The sequence below is a fragment of the Amblyraja radiata genome, chromosome 9 (genome assembly GCF_010909765.2).
Source record: "Amblyraja radiata isolate CabotCenter1 chromosome 9, sAmbRad1.1.pri, whole genome shotgun sequence".
Classification (NCBI taxonomy): domain Eukaryota; kingdom Metazoa; phylum Chordata; class Chondrichthyes; order Rajiformes; family Rajidae; genus Amblyraja; species Amblyraja radiata.
Window position 1 is genome coordinate 9,689,326 of NC_045964.1, and position 24,429 is coordinate 9,713,754.

The 24,429-nt window shown below is 41.6% G+C and overlaps 1 protein-coding gene across 5 annotated transcripts in view; it reads left to right on the forward strand.

Annotated features, from left to right (window-relative positions):
- The window catches only part of LOC116976743 (MAX gene-associated protein-like), a 115,908-nt gene that overhangs the window by 73,705 nt on the left and 17,774 nt on the right, over positions 1–24,429 (forward strand). For all 5 annotated transcript variants that reach the window (XM_033026632.1, XM_033026635.1, XM_033026633.1 and 2 more), the window contains 5 exons: positions 7,168–7,814; positions 8,169–8,421; positions 9,479–10,063; positions 17,108–17,401; positions 21,493–22,604. In XM_033026632.1, the coding sequence (XP_032882523.1) occupies positions 7,168–7,814; positions 8,169–8,421; positions 9,479–10,063; positions 17,108–17,401; positions 21,493–22,604 (2,891 nt within the window). The remainder of the gene's footprint in view (positions 1–7,167; positions 7,815–8,168; positions 8,422–9,478; positions 10,064–17,107; positions 17,402–21,492; positions 22,605–24,429) is intronic.

Consider the following 24,429-nt stretch of genomic DNA (forward strand, 5'->3'; position numbering starts at 1 on the left):
ACTGGAGGAAGTACCCCTACAATCAACTAAATTTGCGATCTCCACAGCACTGGGAGCACCCTTGGATGAAGACCTAGCAAGTAACATCAACTACTTGGCGTCTCATCAACTCAAGGATCTTGTCATAGAAGAAACCTTAAACAGGTACCCCCCACCATCAAACTGTGCTTCCCTCAAGGAACAAGCGGTGAACCGCATAATTTGGGGACAAATAGGTCCCATAATCAGGAACCAGGAACTAAAGTTCCAAAAAGTGTTAAACCTGCTGGGGTCAGGAATCACTTCGTTTGCAGGAGGTGTGGAAGGAGGCATCCTCACTGAGCGGGAGCAGGATACCATGGCACTGCTATGTAATGCCCGTTTTGAAATAAATTGCATACGGAAAGAGGCCATAAAACCGGCTATAAATTCAAAGTTCGCAGCACTTTGCAAAGCTAGCGACACCCAGCCCGCAAACTACCTGTTTGGAGAAGACCTGCCGAGACAGGTACGGGACTTGGATGATGAGGCAAAAACCGTGCGCCTCATAACAAGAGGTCAGCCCACACCCAGGGGCCCATCCACGAGATTCCACCCCTACAGCTCTCGGCGTTTTACACATAGAGAGCCAGGCACCGGAGGAAGATTCACCCCTGAGACAAGGACTTTTTTAGGGGCAGGCCCCAGCAGGCCGACAGCGAGGATGAGGAGAGAGCAACCACTAGCTCTGCTCCCGAAACCTCGCGGACAAAAGCCAGCACCACGACGCCGGTAACAACAGAGGTAAGTAAAACCAGTTCCTCAGGGAACATACCAAACGAACCTCACTTACAGGTGGGGGGAAGGTTGAAATACTTCTTAAAAGAATGGTGTTGGGTTACTAAGGATCCATTCATACTGCACAGTATAGAAGGATTCAAAATTGAGTTCAATTTAAATTTATCACCACCACCAACACATTCTAATACTCGCACATATGTCTTTTCCCAAAAGAGACAATGGATATACAAAAAGAAATTGAAACGTTATCTGACAAAAATGTCATTAAGAGGTCATACACAGAACCTCACCAATTTATATCCAATATTTTCCAAAAGAGAAAAAGGATGGAGGGATCCGTATTATTTTGGATCTTACGGAACTAAATACATATGTGCAATACAAACACTTTAAAATGGACAATTTTGGAACAGCAACTCAGTTGGTTTCCAAAAATGGCTATATGGCATGCATCGACCTAAAAGATGCATACTATTCGGTGTCTATTCACAAAGAGTATAGATATTTGAAGTTTACCTGGATGGGTCAGTTATGGCAATACAAGGCTCTGCCAAATGGGTTGACATCAGCCCCTAGACTGTTTACCAAATTACTTAAACCAATTCTGGGGCTGCTAAGATCTCAAAATCACATAATCATGGCATATTTGGATGACATTTTCATCTTTGGAGTTACCAAAGAATTGGCGGAGGCAACAGTCAAGGCAACCAAAACCCTGTTTGAAAAACTTGGGTTCCTAATCCATCCAGTTAAATCAAAATTAACTCCTACCAAGGTAATTGATTATCTAGGATTTACTATCAACACAGTAACCATGTTGGTGACTTTGCCAAAAGGCAAACAAAAAGACGTGAGGAAAGCCTGCAATGATCTGATAGAAAAACACAAACCAACTATCAGACAAACAGCAAGTGCTATTGGCAAATTGGTAGCTGCCTTCCCTGCAGTACGCTACGGACCTTTGCATTACCAGCATTTACAGCGGGCAAAGGAACGAGCATTGAAATTGCATGCAGGTCAGTTTGGCAAATCAATGCGGTTACCAGCTGAAGCCATTATTGAACTACAATGGTGGATGGAAAACATAAGACTCAGCTCAAGGGAAATCTTAATTGAGAGCCCATCAGTGTTTCTCCAAACCGACGCAAGCGGGTTAGGATGGGGAGCCACAAACACAGCCAGGAGCTGTGGAGGCAGATGGAATGAGCAAGAGTCAACTATACTCCAACAATATGGAATCAATTACCTAGAATTGTTGGGGGCACAATATGGACTCAAGTCTCTCTGTAACAACATGCAACATGTGCATGTTCAAATTCAGATTGATAACACTACTGCGGTAGCATATATCAATCACATGGGTGGTGTAAAATCTGTATCCTGTGACAGATTATCTAACCTCATTTGGCACTGGTGCATCGAGAGGGATATTTGGGTTACGGCAGTATATCTACCAGGAAGATATAACACGGTGGCAGATGCAAGGTCACGAATGTTTAATGACAACATAGAATGGATGTTGAATCGTACGGTATTCAATGAAATAACTATACGATTTGGCACTCCAGATTTGGATCTGTTTGCATCTAGATTAAATCATCAATTACCCAGATATGTGTCCTGGGAGCCAGACCCAGGAGCAGAGTCAGTGGATGCCTTTTCCCTAAACTGGGGAGGAATGTATATTTATGCATTCCCACCATTCTGCCTCATAAACCGATGCTTGACTAAAATCAAGCAAGACAAAGCCACAGGCACTTTAGTAGTACCAGATTGGCCTACACAAGCCTGGTTCCCAAAAATACAGGGGATCATAGTGCAGCCATTAATGGTTGTATCTAAGAGGAGAGATCTCCTAGTAAACCCAGTTTCAGGGAGCAGCCATCCACTTTCTGACCGGATTTATTTGTTGGTTTGCAGATTCTAAGGAGGCCATTTCAAGACATCGGATTATCCGAACGAACTGTGGATGTCATCACAAAAGGCATGGCGGGACAGTACCAAAAAACAGTACGTCACCCATATTAAGAAGTGGGAAGCTTTCTGCCATGCAAACGATATAGCATACAACACAGTTCGGATAACGGATGTCTTGGAGTTCCTATCAACCCTGTACTATGACTATAAATTAAGTTATAGCGCAATCAACAGTGCCAGATGTGCACTATCCTCCTATTTAACACTGGAGGCAGGGCACGGGCCGATGGGAACGCACCCCTTCGTAATAAAATTCATGAAGGGAATTTACAATTCGATACCCCCAAGGCCTAGGTACACGGACACATGGGATGTGAGCATGGTACTGAACGTACTTCGTCAGTGGGGACAGCCAACGGCCTTATCTTTGTCTAAACTAACATTGAAAGTGGTAATGCTGATGGCGCTAATAACAGCCCAAAGAGTCCAGACACTACAAAAACTACGACTGGACTACATGACCAGCAACACTACGACTGGACTACATGACCAGCAACACGAATAATATAACATTCGTTGTTAAGGACCTGATCAAACAGAGCAGGCCAGGAATGCCAGGGATGAAGATCCAGTTCCTGGCATATCCAGAGGACCTACGATTGTGTGTGGTAATACATTTACACCACTACCTGAGAGTCACGGAAAACCTCAGAGGCACAGAACAATCGGTCCTCACCAGCCACAAGAAACCACACCGAAAGGTGTCGACACAAACTATCTCCAGATGGTTAATGGAGGTAATGGTGGTAGCAGGAATAAATACTCATAACTTTAAATCTCACTCCACCAGGGCTGCATCTACGTCGGCAGCAAGTACGATGGACGTGCCCCTTGATGACATCCTAGCAGCTGCAGGATGGGTGAACGAAAGAACGTTCCAGCGGTTCTATAATAAACCCATAATCGGACCAGGGGTATTTGCTCGTGCCATCTTAAGTTCTGTTACCTAGCTTCCCCACAGGTTTGGAGGGGAAGCAAATAAAACATTTATTTTTCCTTTATTTTAAAGCATCAGTGTCGTTACTAACTACATTATGTCTGAATGCTTTAACAATAATCTCATCCATGGTCAATCCACTCAGTGAGTGACGCCTGGATTCGTAGCCGGCGTAAAATCACAGAGCTTTGAAATCTTCACGTAGTCACTCACGTGACTCCGAAGTAAAATAGTAAGATTAAACGAGAACTTACCAGTTTGAAGTTTGATCTTGATTTTATGAGGAGTTACGATGAGCGATTACGTGCCCACCGCTCCCACCCTCATATTATCAAGATCACATGGAAGTTCTAGTTTTTTCACAATCTTACTATTCTCAGGTCTTCTTAGTTATCTGTGATTTAACACCGCTGCTTTGAAGATTGACGCGCACGCAGACGGACGGCCCTTCTTCACGTAATCGCTCATCGTAACTCCTCATAAAATCAAGATCAAACTTCAAACTGGTATGTTCTCGTTTAATCTTACTATTACTTTAGTGTGATGATGGAAACACACAGTAGCCTAATTCAAAATAGGTTTCCCTGCTCAAACAACTAGAGTGAATAGTTTGAATTTTCTGCACACTCATTTTGGAGTTAGAGCTCGTAGGTCTTGACATTACATCCTCTGCCATCCTGCAAATAGTTGGAGATATGGGATAGGTTTTAAAATAGATAAAGTGTTCCCAATCTACTTCATACAAGTCTTGTGCCATTTACATGCATCAAGGTGTCTGGCTGGAAAAATGGGCTATTTTGTTAACATGGTAAATTTAGGTTCTCCTCGTCTCATGCCAAGATCCCAGGGAATATGTCAGTGAAAAGGAGATAGAAGTTTTTATTTAATAAGCGGATTTTCAGAGCAATTTTTGTAAGGCAGGACTGCTTTCTTAGTCCCACTGCAGTTTGCCCTTCCTTCTGTTGATCATTCCTTTTCTGGATATAATCACGAGTTCAGACCCCCCCTCTCTTCCTTTGTTTAATTATATGAATAGTAGCTGCAAATTTTCGACAGGACCAATCTTGGCCTATAGTTACTTGCTCTAGGTTTTACTCTTGCCATAAATATCATCCCTTGTTCTCTGGATTATTAATTCAATAACATATACTCTTCAGTTTCAGGCCTTTTTGTATATTTCAATCAGTAAGTATTGAGGATATATGGGGGTTTGTACGTAAGGTCAAAGGGAGTGACGCACGGAGTAGCTCAAGCCTTCTGGAGTACATGGGAGCTTCCGGCATACACTAGTAACACACGAAACACATACGTTCTTACCTGTTAAAAACTGCTAAAATGGTCAATATTTGCACTGTAAAAAATTGTGGAAATAGGGGTAACCGTGAGAGAAACCCGCCAAAATCACTGCTGCTCATGGACTTGCGAAAGAGCAGCGTGCCGGTGGATTGAGGGCACGTCCCGGCCCTGACCGCTTGGGGCTGGAGGGTGACTGAGTGGTCTGAACTCTAGCACCAAGGTGTAAGCAGCCGAAGAAGCGGATCCCTCCGGACAACTCCCACTCTCCCCCCGGGGTCAGCGCTGTCCAGCCGTGGCCGCCCTCCGCCCAGTCTCCTGTCACGGGCTGTGGGTCGGCAGCGCCCACACAAGGGACCGGGGCCGCGGCCCCGGGATGGCATGTATTTTAGTTGATACTGGCCTCAATATTGAATTTTCTCTGCTGCCGTTTCCATAATTAGCACAATTCATATTTATGTGGAAGGTGAAGATTAAAATTGTTAAATGCTGAACTTCCTTTTGTTAATATTCAATTACTACATGATTACTGTCTTTACTCTGCAGCCTCCAGTTAACCTGGAGTTTACTGCTTTTATCATCACACACGAACATGCCATTATTCCTTGCAAAATTGGCAGGGCCTGATGGTCTGCATCCCAGAGTACTCGAGGTGGTCCTCGAAATCATGGATGCATTGGTGAAAATCTTCCGAAGTTCTCTCGTCTCTGGATCAGTTCCAGTGGACTGGAGGGTAGCCATTGTAACCACACTTCTTGAGAAATGAGGGAGAGAGAAAACGGGGAATAGAGGGGAAGATGCTTGAGTTGATTGTTAAAGATGTTATCGCAGCACATTTGGAAAGCAGTGACAGGATCGGACAAAGTCAGCATGGATTTATGATGAGGAAATCATGCTTGACTAATCTGGGATCTTTTGAGGATGTAACAAGTAGAATGGATAAGCGAGAGCCAGTGGATGTGGTGTATCTGGACATTCAAAAAGCCTTTGACAAGGTCCCACATGAGATTAGTGTGCAAAATTAGAGCATCTGGTACTGGGGGTAGGGCATTGATATGGATGGAGAACTGGTTGACAGACTGGAAGCAAAGAATAGGAATTAACGGGTCCTTTTCAGAATGGCGGGCAGTGACCAGTGGGGTGCCGCAAGGCTCGGTGCTGGGACCCCAGTTATTTACAAAATATATTAACGATTTAGATGAGGGAATTAAATGTGACATCTCCAAGTTTTTAGATGACACAAAGCTGGGGGGCAGTGTGAGCTGTGATGAGGATGCTCTGAGGCTGCAGGAAGACATGGATAGGTTGGGCGAGTGGGCAGATGCAGTATAATGTGTATAAATGTGAGGTTATCCACTTTGGTGGCAAGAACAGAAAGGCAGATTATTATCTGAATAGTGTCAGATTAGGAAAAGGGGAGGTGCAACGAGACCTGGGTATGCTTGTACATCAGTCACTGAAAGTAAGCATGCAGGTACAGCAGGCGGAATAAACCTAAAGGCATGTTGGCCTTGATTGCGAGAGGATTTGAGTTTAGGAGCAAGGAGGTCCTACTGCAGTTGTACAGGGCCTTGGTGAGACCGCACCTGTGTGCAATTTTGGTCTCATAATTTGTGGAAGGACATTATTGCTATTGAGGGAGTGCAGCCTAGGTTCACCAGGTTAATTCCCGGGATGACGGGATTGACATGATGAAAGAATGGGTCGACTGGGTGTGTAATCAATGAAGTTAGAAGAATGAAAGTGGATCTAATAGAAACATATAAAATTCTTAAAGGATTGCACAGGCGAGATGCAGGAAAAATTTACCTGATATTGGGAGAGTCCAGAACCGGGGGTCACAGTTTAAGAACAAGGGATAGGCCATTTAGGACTGAGATGAGGAAAAACGTCTTTGCCCAAAGAGTTGTGAATCTGGAATTCTCTGCCACAGAAGGTAGTGGAGGCCAATTCACTGGATGTTTTCAAGAGAGAGTTAGATTTAGCTCTTGGGGCTAAAGGAATCGAGGGATATGAGGGAAAAGCAGGAACGGGGAACTGATTTTCGATGATCAGCCAAGATCATATTGAATGGCGGTGCTGGCTCGAAGGGCCAAATGGCATACTCCTTCACCTATTTTTCTATGTTCTATGTTTTCTATGTTCTGTGAATCACCTGAACTTTGAACAAATTCTCAAAATTGTTTTTTTGTCTTGTCTAGCAATGGAATCTGAGAAATTGGACGATTTCGAGAACAATTCAATGTCGCCAAATGCTGCTGAAACTAGCAAATGGAAGCAAAAAGAGAAGGCAGATTCGCTGTTACACTGTGACAGTCCACAAGAAGAGAATACTAGTCTTCAGTCAGAAACGCCACAAACATCAGTAGAGGCAAAGAATACACCCAAACTGATTGAAATTATATCAGATTGTAACTGGGAATCAGAACGTTCCAATATTCTTGGAGTGCTTGCTCAATACACTGCCAATAAGAGACCTTTGGAGAAAATAAGATTTGGCAATTTTCTTGTTGAAATTGTGTCAAATTATGGAAAAAGTCGAGATCCTTCACCTGGAAGTGTGCTGATTTCTAGCTCAGTGGTAAAGATTTCCCAGTCCAGTGAAAAAGAGGGAAGTGGCAAATACTCAGGTTGCAATATGTCTGTTCCAACCACCTCCCAATCTCCTGGAATCCAGCTGACTGAAACACCACCAATTGCACCAAAAGAAACTTTACCAACACCTACCAAATGTACATTGCAGGAAAAGGAGGTAACCACATTTCACTTAGGCTCAATAGTAGGTGGCAAGCAAAAGCCTGCCTTTGACACACCAACATCAACTTCTCGGAAAAGCGGTATGATCCAGGTATGTGCAAGGGGAAGGGAGAGTAATGAAGTGTTCAACTAAATAGAAGTAAATTAGTTTCTTGATTGAGAAGTTTAGTTTTTTCATGGAATGTGGACATTGTTGCGAATATCAGCATCTTTTTTTTTTTTTACCTTAATGCTCTTGAGAAGATGGTGATAAGTAGTGGTCTTGAACCAGATTTGCATTCAAGTAAAACAGTATACCATTTCAAGTTAAATGTTGATATTTTATTTAATTTTGCTTAATCTTTTCACTTATGATAGGGACTTTGATAGAAATTTATCTGTGATGATTTTCTGAGGATTGTCTTAAGATTTTTGCTTTGTGTTTTCCATTATCTGTTTTGATTAGTTCACTGGAAATGCCAATGGTGATACGAAGCTGACACTAGGACAGGTTGGAGCTCTTCATCCAGTGAATTGGGTGACAGCTAACCATAAAAAGAAAATTAAAATAGTTGAACCATTCAAGATGTCCTCCAGTACGGTTGCCTCATCAGCCTCTGCTCATTTACCCTCAAAACACCTGACAACTTGTTCCACATCCACTGGCAATGACTTTTTAAGAGATCCCAATGATGCCACTCCTGTTAACCAGGCCAAAGGTATGAAGGTTAGCTGAAAATCTAGTACCGTTGAGTGAGAAATAAGGCCAGCAGAAATCTTGAGTTCTTGACGCAGATGTTAATATGCTAGCATGTGATGGATGGCTGAGAATACTGAAGGCAACTAGGTTCGAACCAGATTGTTAAGATTTCCAGGTTGTAAGGTGCACACACCTGAAAGGCAGATGGAGTAATATGTGATTCATTAGATGACGTTTTAGTTTAACCAGAGTGGTGAAGGAAAGCTTGCAACTTTTATCTCTTTAATGCATCTTATGAAGGAGTCGGGCTGTGGGGTTTGTCAATTAAAAGTTGGAGTTGTTCAGAGGGGCCTTGTTGGGTTTGTGACATGGGTTTTGTTAACACCAAGAAGAATTTTCTCACCAGTTCATAGGTGCACTAAACAATGTAGATTCATAACATTCTTAATTCATTTTAAGTGAGGGGTATGATTTGAGGTTTTGTGAGAACGGGTTAGGCCAGCGTTGTTGTTTACTACAGCAGTGTAATCAGTGTAAGGAATGAAGATTTTCTTGTTTAAGAAGGAACTACAGATGCTGGAAAATCTTCAGGTAGACAAAAATACTGGAGAAACTCAGCGGGTGAGGCAGCATCTATGGAGCGAAGGAAATAGGCAATGTTTTGGGTCGAGACCCTTCTTCGAAGAAGGGTCTCGACCCGAAACGTTGCCTATTTCCTTCGCTCCATCGATGCTGCCTCACCCGCTGAGTTTCTCCAGTATTTTTGTCTACCTGAAGATTTTCTTGAGACGTTTCTGAAAATCATCTTCCCGCTGGGCCTCAATTTCATTGCTTGAAATTTAATATATTTGGATCTTTGATGTTCATAGGTCAGCTTTATTGGTTGTGATACTCACTGATCAAACTTCAGTGAAGTTTAACAATGTTGTGGGAGATAAATGGGAGAGAAATGTAAAGCCGCTCATTGTGAATAGGCATTTTAATATTCTTTCATTAACATTCCACGGCTTTTTAAATGAATAACTGATCACATCCTGATTATACTTTTAATTTTTCTGTATCTTTTCTCCTTGCAGAGGATTATACTTCTAACAAGTACACTCATCTTGTAATAAATAAAGTTGGAGGTTTGTGGAAAAAGAAATCATCTTTCAGTACATTGGAGCCAGTGCTTAGCAGGCAGCAGCTTGATACTCCATTATCGACAGTCAGCACTAATGTGTCGGCAGGTATTTCACCATTATCAACTGTTGGGGTTATGCCAGCTACCTCAGGTTCTGACTCTGTCATGCCTGATACATCGCAAAAGAGCATTTCAATGGTTGCAGTAAGCACAGGTGCTGTCTACACAGCGGGATCTCGTTTATTAAAGAGCTTAGAGACTACAGATGCTGTAGGGTCACAATTCTCTGGAATATCAGCAGCAAAGAGACTTAGAGAAGAGAGTGTAACTGCAAGCACAGTTGAAATTCCAACTAAAAGTACATCAACTACTCATTTTGCTGTTATATCTGCAAGTGCTTCAGGAGTCAGGACAATGCCAACGTTAACTAAAGTGCTTTCCCCCAGTGCCTCTACCATAACTGCTACTGCTATAACAAATACTGTAAATACAAGAACAACCATTATGTCAGTAGCATCGATGGCGAACAAGACTCCAGGTAAGCTCTGATTTGACTTACTTGAGTACAAAACTATGACATTTGGAATGGAGCTTGCTCAATAATAGGCTGTATACCACTGAACAACACAATGCTGCAATCAAGTGCACAATCTTTCACACTGTTTAAGAAGGAACTGCAGATGCTGGAAAAATTGAAGGTAGACAAAAATGCTGGAGCAACTCAGTGGGTGAGGCAGCATCTATGGAGCGAAGGAATAGGTGACGTTTCGGGTCGGGTATGAAGAAGGGTCTCGACCGAAACATCACCTATTCCTTTGCTCCATAGATACTGCCTCACCCGCTGAATTTCTCCAGCATTTTTGTCCTCCTTCAATCTTTCACACTGATACTTTATAACTGCTATTGGAAATGCATTACAAATAATTTATTCACCTCTATGAAAACCTTTAGATTTCTAGGCATCCACAACTACCTAATTTATCTCTATCATATTCTATATTCTGAGAATGCATAGATAAAGGCAATTCCTAGTTTTCAATTCAGTTCTTTAAAGACATGTGCCTAATGCCAAAATAGGAAATATAATTTTCACAAGACACACAACATTAAAATTTGCAATTTTCTTTATTCACTTCATCACATGTACCCTTCAATGTGAATAAAAACTAAGACTTTAACAGTTTCATTCCTATTTTTTCAGCTAAGCAGTCAATAAATTCAGCAGCCTCTGGAATATTTCATTTATTTGCCCTGTCTATGAATGAACTATTGTCTTTTTAAAACTGCAATGGAGTTTGACCATCATTAGCTTCATTTCAAAATCAAATATACCTGAATGCATATTTTCTTACAATTTGGATATCTAATCAAATACACCTCTAATTACCTTTGGTGCTATTTCCGATGTTAAGTTTTCTCTTCCCATTTTGGCTTAGCAAGAATGAGGATTTTTAGTGGTTTTTTTTCCAATTACTTCTTGCTAGCAAAGGCAATCTAGCTTGTAAACGACATATACCAATAAACAAGCCCAAAATGTCGACTGTCCATTTCGCTCCCACAGATGGTGCTTGACTCACTGAGTTCTTCCATCAGACCCTTGCTTGCAGATTCCAGCAAATGCAGTCTCTTGTTAACAATTCTCTTATCCCTTTTTCGTCTTTTTTTAAGTCCGACTGATGACTTGGGGATGTTTTCCATTAAAACCCCAGAACTACTACCGTTTCCCAGAGAGGAAAAAAAGATTGGGATGTTTCCTATAAACTTCCCATTTGTTTATATTATTTATTGCCTTCCCAGTTCCACAATGTTTCCTTTTTTGAATGTTGTTTCTAAATTATTTAATATAACTTAGTCTATAATTCCTCCAGATATACTCTACTGGGTGTAGATGCGTCTCCTACCAACACTAGTTTGTATCTGCAGTGAACTTTGTCTTTATCCTTATTGCAAATCATTTAATATTCATCTAAGCATCAAAGCAATGATAGTTCATGAATATATTTCCAAACCATTGGGAATCTTGTTGCTGGTCCTTTAACGATTTAGCAATTCTTTTGATTCAATAAGTTCTATCCATGTTCTAATTGTCTCCCTACTCTGACCTTCTTAATTGTATAATGAGTATCTTCAAAGTATAGCTGGTGGCTCACAGATAGAGTTGGTACCACCAAATGCTAGATTTCCTATTCATTCGTTTCACAAGGTTGAATTTTGTGAGAATAGTGATGTTAGAATGGTTTATTCCAAGCTGCAGAGTACATTTTATTGGTGGGTATTGAATAGCCACCAAGTAATGGAAGTGATTTTAAGCATGATGTGATATGCAATTTATTTTATATACAAATGGCCATTTTTTTAAATTCTAATTTTAATACCCTTTTATATTGGTGGAATTGTTGGGATTAACCTCAAGTATCGCTCTCTTGCACTAGTTTTTTAGGTAACATTCTTGCACTATATGATGAAGATCCAGGGACTTGACTCTAGTGTTCTGTGTAATAGCCAATAAAGCACTTTTCTCAATCTCCCATTGCTGTTTATGAAAGCCTGCAGTACAATCCTACTTGTTTCACAGAAAGGAAAAAAGTTAGCAAAAGTTAATGTGAGACTGACTTAGACTTAGTTCCTCCCACATTGTTGAGTGCATTGGGCAGCAAGCTTTTGCCATTCTGTTCGGTTACGTTCAATGTCTTCCACCCTTGATAGGTTAGCGTCCCGGGCTTCCAAATCCTTCTAGAATGTTCGACTCCATGTGAGTTTTGGTCGGCCTCTTTTCCTTCTTCCGTCAAGTTGCCATGTCATTGCTATGTTAGGTGCACGTTCTGGTGACATTCTGAGTACATGTCCTGCAAATTTCATCCTGCGTACCTCTATGTCCTGGCTGAGAGGCTTTGTTGCAGTTTCCCGGTAGATCTCCTCGTTTGTGATGTGGTCTCTGTAGCTAGTCTTCAGGTTCTTCCTCAAGCAGAGTTGTTGGGATGCATCCAATTTATTTTTCATCTGCACATTGATTTTCCATGTCTCACTGGCATAGAGGGCTGTAGGGAGGACTACGGACTGGAAGAGCTTGACTTTTAGCATCTTGGATATCCCGCTACTAGACCATATTGGTTGCATGCGTCTGAAGACTGATGCAGCTTTACCAATTCGGGAGTTGATGTCGACCTCTACATCTCCATCTGCTGTGAACATGCTGGCAAGATAGGTAACCAAGATAGATAGCAGCATGTTCACAGCAGAGTGTGAGACTGGGATAAAGAAAAGAAAATTAACCCAATATTTTCAGTTTTCATGGAAGAAGACGCGGACATTTTTCAAGAAATAGTGGTGAGCTACAGGTTTAGTGTGAAACATAGAAACATAGAAATTAGGTGCAGGAGTAGGCCATTCGGCCCTTCGAGCCTGCACCGCCATTCAATATGATCATGGCTGATCATCCAACTCAGTATCCCGTACCTGCCTTCTCTCCATACCCTCTGATCCCCTTAGCCACAAGGGCCACATCTAACTCCCTCTTAAATATAGCCAATGAACTGGCCTCGACTACCCTCTGTGGCAGGGAGTTCCAGAGATTCACCACTCTCTGTGTGAAAAAAGTTCTTCTCATCTCGGTTTTAAAGGATTTCCCCCTTATCCTTAAGCTGTGACCCCTTGTCCTGGACTTCCCCAACATCGGGAGCAATCTTCCTGCATCTAGCCTGTCCAACCCCTTAAGAATTTTGTAAGTTTCTATAAGATCCCCTCTCAATCTCCTAAATTCTAGAGAGTATAAACCAAGTCTATCCAGTCTTTCTTCATAAGACAGTCCTGACATCCCAGGAATCAGTCTGGTGAACCTTCTCTGCACTCCCTCTATGGCAATAATGTCCTTCCTCAGATTTGGAGACCAAAACTGTACGCAATACTCCAGGTGTGGTCTCACCAAGACCCTGTACAACTGCAGTAGAACCTCCCTGCTCCTATACTCAAATCCTTTTGCTATGAAAGCTAACATACCATTCGCTTTCTTCACTGCCTGCTGCACCTGCATGCCCACTTTCAATGACTGGTGTACCATGACACCCAGGTCTCGCTGCACCTCCCCTTTTCCTAGTCGGCCACCATTTAGATAATAGTCTGCTTTCCTGTTTTTGCCACCAAAATGGATAACCTCACATTTATCCACATTATACTGCATCTGCCAAACATTTGCCCACTCGCCCACTTCAAAGAAGAAGACCTGAAAGATAAATTTGTATCAAAGCAATTAACGTGACCGAAACCCCATAATCAAATGATTTGCATAAAGGATGGTGGCTTTGGAGATGCTGAATGCATTAGTTGACATATTCCTAAATTTGATAGATTTTCAAAATGATTCCTACAAATTAGAAGGGAGCAAAAGTATCCTCATGATTTGATAAAGATGGGTAATTATAGGCCAGTTGCCTTGACATCAATGTGGGAAAAATGCTTCAGTCTGAAGAAGGGTCCCGACTTGAAACATCACCAATCTCTTTTCTCCACAGATGCTGCCTGACCTACTGAGTTACTCCAGCATTTTGTGGCTATTTTAGGATTTACTCCAGCATTTCGAGTTTATCTTAGGATGTGTTTAACAATCAGGAAACGGTGGAAATAAATGGATTGTTGTGAAATTGAGAGTTTATAGCCAGGGGCTCAGAATGGCACAGGAATCTGTTCTGTGGAGGGAACTGTTCACAACTTACTAAATGCAGTGTATCCACTTTTGCTGATGAGACAAAGCTGGGTGTCGGTGTACTTGGTGAAGGCATTGCACAGTGGCATCAGAGAGATAAAGACAGATTAAGTGAACAAGCATGGACGTAACAGATGAATGTAAGAAAAAATGCTGCTTGACAGAGACCAGGGTACAATCCAGACCTCAAGTGCCATCTGTTCTCCCTGCGTCTCTGCACAGGCTTCATGTGGGTGCTTCTGTTTCCTTCAGCATTCCAAACATGTGCAGTTCAGTAGATTAATTGACCAGTGTAAACTGCCCCTTAATGTATAGATGAGTGGTAGAATCTGAGGGCAATTAATAAGAATCTGGGGAGAATACAGAATGGGATTAATATAGGATTGGTGTTAATGATCGGTGGAAATCAGTGTGCACGGTGAGGCAAAGGGCCTGTTTCTGTGGTGTATCTCTTCATACATACATAATCTTTGTCTTGACTAGGTTTTCGAGAACAAGGAGTAAAAGTTGCATAAATTGAGTTGGTCATTCGTGAAAAAGCAATTTCTCTGGAATTCTCCACCCCAAGTGAACTCTAAAGGTTTAGTCACCAAGTACATGCAGGAAAGGGACAATGCAATTGAGAATATTTAGATTAGGGAATTGAGGAAAATGGAATTAGTGCAAGAAAATGGTACTGGGGTAAATAAAATCGTCCCATTGAATGAGAAACCAGACATGAGAGCCAAATAGCCTACAGCTCTTATTTTTCATATCATTAACTTGGGCAGAAGAGTTTACGGAGACAGAGTTTTGGTGTAATCCAAACCCATTACTTGGAATCACGTTACTCCTTGCTTCCACCACCTAAAAAACAGGCATTTAGTCTCTTGATGATCTCCTTATTTCCCCCAATGATCTGCAATGAGGGCTGATTCCTCCCACTCCTCCCCTCATGTCACAGCAAGATTGCAAGCTGTCTTCAATGATGATTGTTGTGCCTTATGGTGAAATGTTTGGCACAGTACATACAGTGCCCTCCATAATGTTTGGGACAAAGACTCATCATTTATTTATTTGCCTCTACTCCACAATTTGAGATTGATAATAGAAAATATCACATGTGATTAAAGTGCACATTGTCAGATTTTAATAAAGGCTATTTTCATACATTTCGGTTTTACTACGTAGAAATTACAGCAGTATTTATACATAGTCGTCGTCGTCGTCGTCCCCCCCCCCCCCCCCCCATTTCAGGGCACCATAATGTTTGGGACACATGGCTTCACATCGTTTGTAATTGCTCAGATGTGTTTAAATGCCGCCTTAATGCAGGTGTAAGAGAGCTCTCAGCACCTAGTCTTTCCATCACCTTTGGAAACTTGTATTGCTGTTTATCAACATGAGGACCAACGTTGTGCCAATGAAAGTCAAATAAGCCATTATGAGACTGAGAAACAAGAATAAAACTGTTAGAGACATCAGCCAAACAAGCTCATCAAAATCAATAATGGGATATCATTAAGAAGAAAGAGAGCACTGGTGAGCTTACTAATCACAAAGGGACTGGCAGGCCAAGGAAGACCTCCACAGCTGATGACAGAAGAATTCTCTCTATAATAAAGAAAAATCCCCAAACACCTATTCGATAGATCATAAACACTCTTCAGGAATCAGGTGTGAATTTGTCAATGACCACTGTCTGCTGAAGACTCAATGAACAGAAATACAGAGGGTACATTGCAAGATGCAAGCCACTGGTTAGCATAAGCTAACCACAAAAATAGAATGGCCAGGTTACAGTTTGCCAAGAAGTACTTAAAAGAGCAACCACCATTCTGGAAAAAGGTCTTCTGGACAGTCTTGTGAAGATTAACATATCAGAGTGATGACAAGGACAAAGTATGGAGGAGAGAAGGAACTGCCCAAGATACAAAGCATACCACCTCATCTGTGAAACACGGTGGTGGGGGTGTTATGGCCTGGGCATGTATGGCTGGTGAAGGTACTGGCTCACTTATCTTCAGTGATGATACAACTACTGATGGTCGTAGCATAATGAATTCTGAAGACTCATTGGCCGGCAGTTCATTCTACAGCAAGACAATGATCCCAAACATACTGCTAAAGCAACAAAGGAGTTTTTCAAAGCTTAAAAAAAATGGGCGATTATTGAGTGGCCAAGTCAATCACCCGATCTGAACCCAATTGATCGTATCTTTTATATGCTGAAGAGAAAACTGAAGGGGACTAACCCCCAAATAAAGCATGAGCTAAAGATGGCTGCAATACAAGCCTGGCAGAGCATCACCAGAGAAGACACCCAACAATTGGTGATGTCCATGAATCGCTGTCTTCAAGCAGTCATTGCATGCAAAGGATATGCAACAAAATACTAAACATGACTACTTTAATTTACATGGCATTGCTGTGTCCCAAACATTATGATGCCCTGAAATGGGGGGGGGGGGGACTATGTATAAACACTGCTGTCATTTCTACATGGTGAAACCAAAATGTATAAAAATGGTTTATTAAAATCTGACAATTGCACTTTAACCGCGTGTTATTTTTTCCTATTACAAATGTCAAACTGGAGTGCAGATGCAAATAAATATATGATGGGTCTTTGTCCCAAACATTATAGAGGGCACTGTATCTCTTGCTGTCCACTTCTCCGATATTTATTTCGGCTTCTGAAGACTCTGACCACTGCTGCGGTAATGATTCCGCAGGAGATGATGACTTCCTGCCACCTTACTCTCAACCTGATTATTCATTCTGTATGTAATCTAAGCAGTATTGTTGCATTGTTTAAAATTCCTCTTTAAGGCTAAGAAATTCTATTTTTGCCAAGCAGACTAACAGTCATTGACGCATTCATATTGTATTTTGTTATGACAGGAGTATCTAAGCATCCTGAAACTTCCAACTTCACTCCTGATTTTTCTAAAGCCACAAATTCTGACAGACCACAGCTCCTTATGATCCCACTGAAGTCTACTCCCACTGTCCGGCCTGCACAGAATCTGCAACTCGCACCCGGACAAAAGATGATACTGCAGCCCCTCAAATGTCCAGGTGCAAAACTCTTCCAACATCCAAATGGCCAGATTATCCAACTTCTGCCTCTACCAAATCCTGGTCCAGTGAGTCGACCAAACGTCCACCAAAAGGTCACTTTTGTACGGAATCCATGTGAGTTCTGCCGTTGAATCTCGGAGCAGACTTTCAGAAGATTTTATTGGTTTTGTTCATCTTTTGCCTCATTGTTCATGCACTGTTTTTGTGAACCCCTGTTATTTTGATATGACACAGTGTGTACTTGGATTAAACTATATTATAGAATAATTTAATTGTCAGACTTTGCAGAGATTTAAGCATTTAACTTCCTGCGAATTAATATTTGCTTTAATATTCTGATTAATGTTGCTAATTTTGATCATTCTTTTTCATTGAGAAATGTGGCTTGTCTTGAAGGTTTCTAGAAGAGTCATGTTTTGATTAAATGCAAGAAAATATCATAATTTTGATGTGTGTCACTTAGGACTTTTATCAAAAATGTAAGACATAGAAATGAGATGATCCCCTCAAAATTGTTCTACAATTCATTATGGTCATAGACAATCATCACCCTGACCTTCACTTTGCTGTCAGATTCCTTTCCCTTGATTGTATCCATTTATCCCTATTTTGCACTGTCAACTTGACCACTTTGTAACAAATACTTTGCACATTTAGATACCGCACCTTCAGATTAATTTTTTTTAAAGGCATCTTCACACTTTTATATGGTAACCTATTTGTCATTGTCACGTTTTCATGCTTCAGTTCTTTTTGCTAACTGTTCTGTTCCTTCCTGACACAAACTGGTCAATCGTACCCCCTTTTTTATATGGCTCTGCATCCACGTTGTTACCATGTAACATTCCAGGACTCCACTCGGGCTCTTCCTACCCCTGCCCCCATACTTTATTTAGCTTAAAGTCTTATTTATCTCCCTATCACTAGAACTCTAGTCCCAGCATAGTTAAGGTACAGTGGTCGACAACAGGGTAACTCTCTCCTTCTCTAATAACCATGCCTCATACATGAAATCCACTTTTCCCACACCAGTCTGTGCTCCACATATCCATCTAACTGACCCTATTAACTGTGAGCCAAATTCGTCATGACTCTGGTAATAATCCAGAAGTTATTACCTCTGTTTTATTCTTTTTATTTAGACCCTTGTTGTATAAAATTTCAGAAGATCCCCGGTATCCTACTTATAAAGTTGGCAGATACATTGACGGCTGGATTCTTCTATGCTCCAGCCAGGAATTTATATTAATTTAATTATTTTGCATAGTCATATTTAATTGCTTTAATAGTTTTAACTATTTGCTCATTTTATTTTGTTAAATGGATTTTAGTTAGTCGTCACATTTATTTATATAGCACATTTAAAAAACAACTCTCGTTGGCCAAAGTGCTTTACATTTGTTATAAGAATAGCACAACAAAACAGACTACATACATATATACATGTAGCCCTCACTCAGAGGACGTCAGGAAAGGCTTGGGAGTATAGATAAGTCTTTAGTCTTGACTTAAAAGACTCGATGGAGGGGGCAGTTCTGATGGGAAAGGGGATGCTGTTCCACAGCCTAGGGGCTGCAACCGCAAAGGCGCGGTCGCCCCTGAGCTTATGCCTAGACCGTGGGATATTCAGCAACCCCAAGTCGGCCGATCTGAGGGGCCTGGAGGTGGAGTGGTGGATGAGAAGACTTTTTATGTAGGTGGGGGCAAGCCCATTGAGGGCTTTGTAGACATGGAGGAGTATCTAGAAGTTTATACGGAACCGCACAGGGAGCCAGTGAAGAGAGGCCAGGATCAGGGTGATGTGGTCCCTTTTTCGGGTGCCCGTCAGGAGTCTAGCTGCGGCGTTTTGGACCAGTTGCAGGCGGGACAGGGAAGATTGGCTGATGCCAGTGTAAAGGGAGTTGCAGTAATCTAGGCGGGAGGAGATGAATGTGTGGATGATCTTTTCCAGGTCATCAAACTGGAGGAATTGTTTTATTTTAGCTATCATTAGCTATCAGTTGTTAGAGATTAGTGTCCCACAACTGGCCCTGATAGGCATCTATGCCTTTTGATCTGGCATTGTCTATCCCTCTAACAATACTGGCCTTCACTATAACTGCATCACTTTTAACTCCCTCACTGGTGCTACAGTCTCTTTTGCAATGTTCACGCAGGTTGCAAAAGGCTCAAATTTACCGGACCAAACACAGGGTCCAAGGCTTCTGGATCCCCACACCCCCTTCACTTACAATCTTACCTTCTGGTTGGTCATCTTGTGTTCAGTGTAAATGATTTAATCTAAGAGATGTGATGGCTCTTGGAGCAAATGGTCTGAATAAATTTCTCCTTCCCTGGCTTAATGCATTTTTGCAGCTTGGACCATAGTAAAGTGCTGAATGGGCCTGTCCGAAAAAAGGGCCTGTCCCACGATGCGAGTTCACCCAAGAGCTCTGCCGAGTTTAAAAAAAAATCAAACTCGTGGTACTTCATCACGAGTATTTTTTTACTCTTGGAAATTTTGCACACTGTTGAAAAAACTTCATGAGTTTCACGAAATTACCGCGTTTCCCGAATACCTGCCATTAGCGTTATGAGCCGCTACGAGACGTCCACGAGCTCCAACATACCCGTTACGTAATTCTACGTACTTACCACAAGTTTGATTTTTTTTTTAAACTCGGGAGAGCTCTTGGGTGAACTCGCATTGTGGGACAGGCCCTTTAGGCGATTTTTCAGGCAACTGTGAAGTTGCCGGCAGTTGCCTGAAAAAGCGGCAAGTGGAACGGCGACTGTCAGAATGGAACACACACAGACACAGACACAGACAAACACACACACACACACACACACACACACACACACACACACACACACACACACACCCTTCACCAGCCCTTATGCGGTGGGAGCTCTGAGTTTAATTGGTAAGCCAGGGTGAGACAGACACACATGCACGATATGTCCTTTAATAGAGGGGGGAGAAGGAATAGAGACAGCTTTTAAGAAGGCAGACAACTTTTAAGAATAGGACCTCCTGGCGACCCATGACGGCACGAGAATTCTTGCTACTCTCCATGGCGGCTACAATTGGTTAATTGATAACTGGAAATAGCCCTTAGTGCAGATGGGTAGTAGGAGAATCGGGGAGGAATTGGTGAGCATACGAGAGGGAATAGATTAGAGGAAAAGAAACAGAATGAGGTCAATGGGATTTCTCCGATCGAATGCTGAACAGCGTAAGGGAAAAATGAACCTCTCACTAAGCACTGACAAATGACTTCCATAATATAAGGCATAGGAGCAGAATTAGGCCATTCAGCCCATCTACTCTGCCATTCAATCATTTTTCCCTCACAACCCCATTCTCATGCCTTCTCCCATAACCTTTGACACCCTTCCTAATCAAGAACCTAGCAATCTCCACCTTAAAACCCAGTGTCTTGGTCTCCACAGCCATCAGTGGCAATTAATTCCACAGATTCACCACCCTTCGGCTGAAGAATATTTTCATTTCCAATTTAAAGGTGCATCCCATTATTCTTTGGCTGTTCCCTCTTGCCCTGCACTTTCCCATTACTGGAAACATCCTGTCCACATTCACTCTATCTGGGTCTTTCATTATCCGGTAGGTTGTAATGAAATCGCCCCTCATCCTTCTAAACTCCTGTGAGTATCGGCACAGAGCATTCAAACTTTCCCCATATGTTAACCCAATCATCCCCAGGATAATTCTCGTAAATGCTCTCTGGACTTCTCCAAATTCAGCACTTCCTCAGATATGGGACCTAAAACTTCTCATAATATTCCAAATGTGGCCTCACCAGAGCTGATAAAGCCTCAACGTTGCAAATTAGCTTTAAATTTGCAACGTTGTATTCCATTCTCAGAGGAACATTTGCTCACTCCTGGTTTATGGTGTCCAGATTATCTTTCTCTTCATGATGAACAGTTCAGCGATGCTTAGTCAGGTTTATTGAGAGACACCAACTTACTGTATATATAGTTGCTTGGAATTGGGCTGCTGTGAACCACTTCCTTTGCCATCCTCTTCTAAACACATTTTTTGTTGGAATTAAGGCATTAATTGCTTAATATTTTTTTGTATTTTACAACAATTAATTTAATGTCGTATTTTCATAGCTTTTAATTTAAATAATTGACTTAACGTAATCTCAGTTTGTTTTATCTAACATTTCCTCTTTTTTTTATTTTCATATTCTTAGGCTCAGGGATTGGAAATCGTATGCCTACCCCAATAAAATCTTGTTCGGTGGCTTCATCTCCCAGCAATGTCATTCTATGTCCTAAAGGGATAATACCACAAAGAGGAAGGCCTCGTTCAACCCCTGTTGTAAAACCAGCCCGCGTTGCTTTGAAGCAAACCTTTACTCCTCAATCTATTTCTGCAGTGGTGTCAGAGTTACCTGTGAAAACTACTTCACAGGCTAAGTTTGTAGCTATTAATGGTGTTGGTCAAACTATCAGTGCAAGGCACCTTGTTCCCCTTCAGCCAGTGGGATTTGCTCTACTGCAGCTGCCTCCAGGAGTGTCAAATGCTTTCATAACTGCTGGACATTCATTGAAGCTCGCAAATCAGTCATCTGGTTCACAGTCATTTGAAAAAGCAGGCTCTGAGAAGACTGCCAACCAGAATAACAAATCAGAAGAGAAGTTGATTGAACCTGAGCTGGAGGAGATTCATGTTGCCGATTCTGAGCTTATTGAGACAACGGTGTCTCAGGGTGTAACAGATGAGGACCATGTAAATGCTGATCCATTGCCAGAAGTTAAACAGGCGACTGATGCATTTCCTTCTACGCCTTCAGTCCGTGAGGCGGACGATGAGTTGGAAGATGGATCTATGGACCATCAAAATGCATTTGAACACCCTACTCCAGCAGAATTGGTTGACCATTCATACACCAGTGAAAAACAGATTGTGGAAGAAGAAAATGAAAATTCTGCACTGGAGAATTCCACAAGAACTGGTAAAGGAAGTGGTGTTGATAAAGATTCTTCCAGATTTAACCACGAAGTGGTTTATAAGGAACCAGGGGAAATTCCTGGTATGGAGGAAAACAATTGGTTGCAAGATGAACAGATGGAAGTGGAGATGGAAGATAGCAAATGTTGGTTTGAAGCAAGTACATTTAATGTTCCACTTAAAAGGGAAGATGATATACTAAAAAATCCAGACAATGAGGAACTAGACTTTCATCAAAGATTACTGCGATATGAAAACTTTCTGGACTCAGATAAAGATACTGACTCTCAGAGTGATCTGGAGGATGGTGACAGTCAAAGTGATGCAGAGAAAATTGACGTTGAGAGAATGGTGAGTAGTTTCACTTGTCGGCATTTTAATGATCAGCTTGTTGTTTGACAGTGTAGGATAGGTTGTGTTTTTTTGACTAGTATTGTCATTTTACCAAATAATATAGGGATTACCTTATTAGCTGCATCCTCGTTAATTTTATTTCTTTTTCATGGCAAAGTGTAGATCCATTTGATTTAGAAATATTTGGCCCAGAACTGTCAGGGTGGCAAAAGGATAAGGAAAACGTGGTATATAACTCCATCTTATCAACTAATCCCAGTTAATATGTGTGATTAACGCAAAAGTGTATCTGCTAATACAGGGGTGGGGAACCTTTTCATGTTGGAATGCTGCATTAAGTTAGCTGTAATCTAATAAGGCCGCATCCAAGAAACCTCACTTAGATATACTTCAAAATGTACATTATTTTGTAAAAATCTAACTATTATGTACTAACTTCAAGAAAATGAAAATAAATTGTTAATTCTAAAGTTAATTAACCTTTTAATGACTTTGTTGTGACTGCTTTTTGTGGGAAAGCATTTGAATATTTGGTTGCAACATGATCTTCTAGATGGGTATCCGTCATTTGTGACCTTAGGGCGTCTTGATTTAGGTTATGTGGATCAATGTAGAATCGTAGCAATAAGTGGTTGAAAAGCAAGAAAGCATTTTCCGTGCATGTCAAAGTTAACGTACAATTTAGAATCGCATTAGAACTAAATCATGAGCATAACAGGTGTTAAAATAGCCCTCATGACTTACTAAAGTTTTAATTGTGGCCGTCAGTCGGGGAGGATTACTTTTACTTTTACTCTTTGGTATTTTAAATATGTTCATTTTAATTTTAAAATAAAAATGATAAAAGACGAACAAAAACATATTAATAAAAATAAAAAGATTTGTTCTACAAAATTTGGATTCATTCAAAAGGCCGCACTTAATGGCCTAGAAGGCCGTATGTGGCCTTAAGGCTGCAGGTTCCCCACCCCTGTGCTAATAGAAATAACCATTTGTACTCTGCCTGCAGCTTCATGTTTTGAACCTGCGTATTCCAGGTTCTTCTGATTGGAAGCAATCTTTTTAATAAGGCTTCCACCTGATTCTAAACCCCAGCATATTTAAGATAGACACAAAATGCTAGAGTAACTCAGTGAGTCAGGCAGCATCTCTGGAGAAAAAGAATAGGTGATGTTTCAGGTCAAGACTCTTCTTCAGACGTAGTGTCAGGGAAAAGGGAAACGAGAGATAACGTGTTCAGCAATCTTCCCTATACCTCCTCCCTCGACTGTCCAGGGACCCCGACAGTCCTTTCAGGTTAGGCAGAGGTTTACTTGCACCTCCTCCAACCTCATCTGCTGTATCCGTTGTTCCACATGTGACCTCTAATACATCGGTGAGAGCTAACGTAGACTGGCGATCGTTTCGCTAAACACCTCCGTTCAGTCATCCTACGTGATCTTTCAGTTGCTGGACACTTTAACTCCCTTTCCCATTCCTATACTGACCTTTCTTTCCTGGGCTTCCTCCATTGTCATAGTGAGGCCAAATGAAAATTGGAGGAACAGCACCTCATATTTTTGCTTGGGCAGTTGACAACCCAGCAGTATGAATATTGATCTCTCTAACTTCAAGTAATCCTTGCATTCCTTCTCTCTGTCCCTCTCCCACCCTAGTCGTTGTTCTGTTGAGTTTCATTGTCTATAACTCGCTATCACCTAGCTTACAGCCAACAATGGATCGTTGTGGGCTCCACTGTTCCTTGATCATCATTACTTTTTTGCATAGGAGGTGGAAAAGCTTTTCAACATGTTGGCCCTACTTGTTACCAGCACCAATGTCC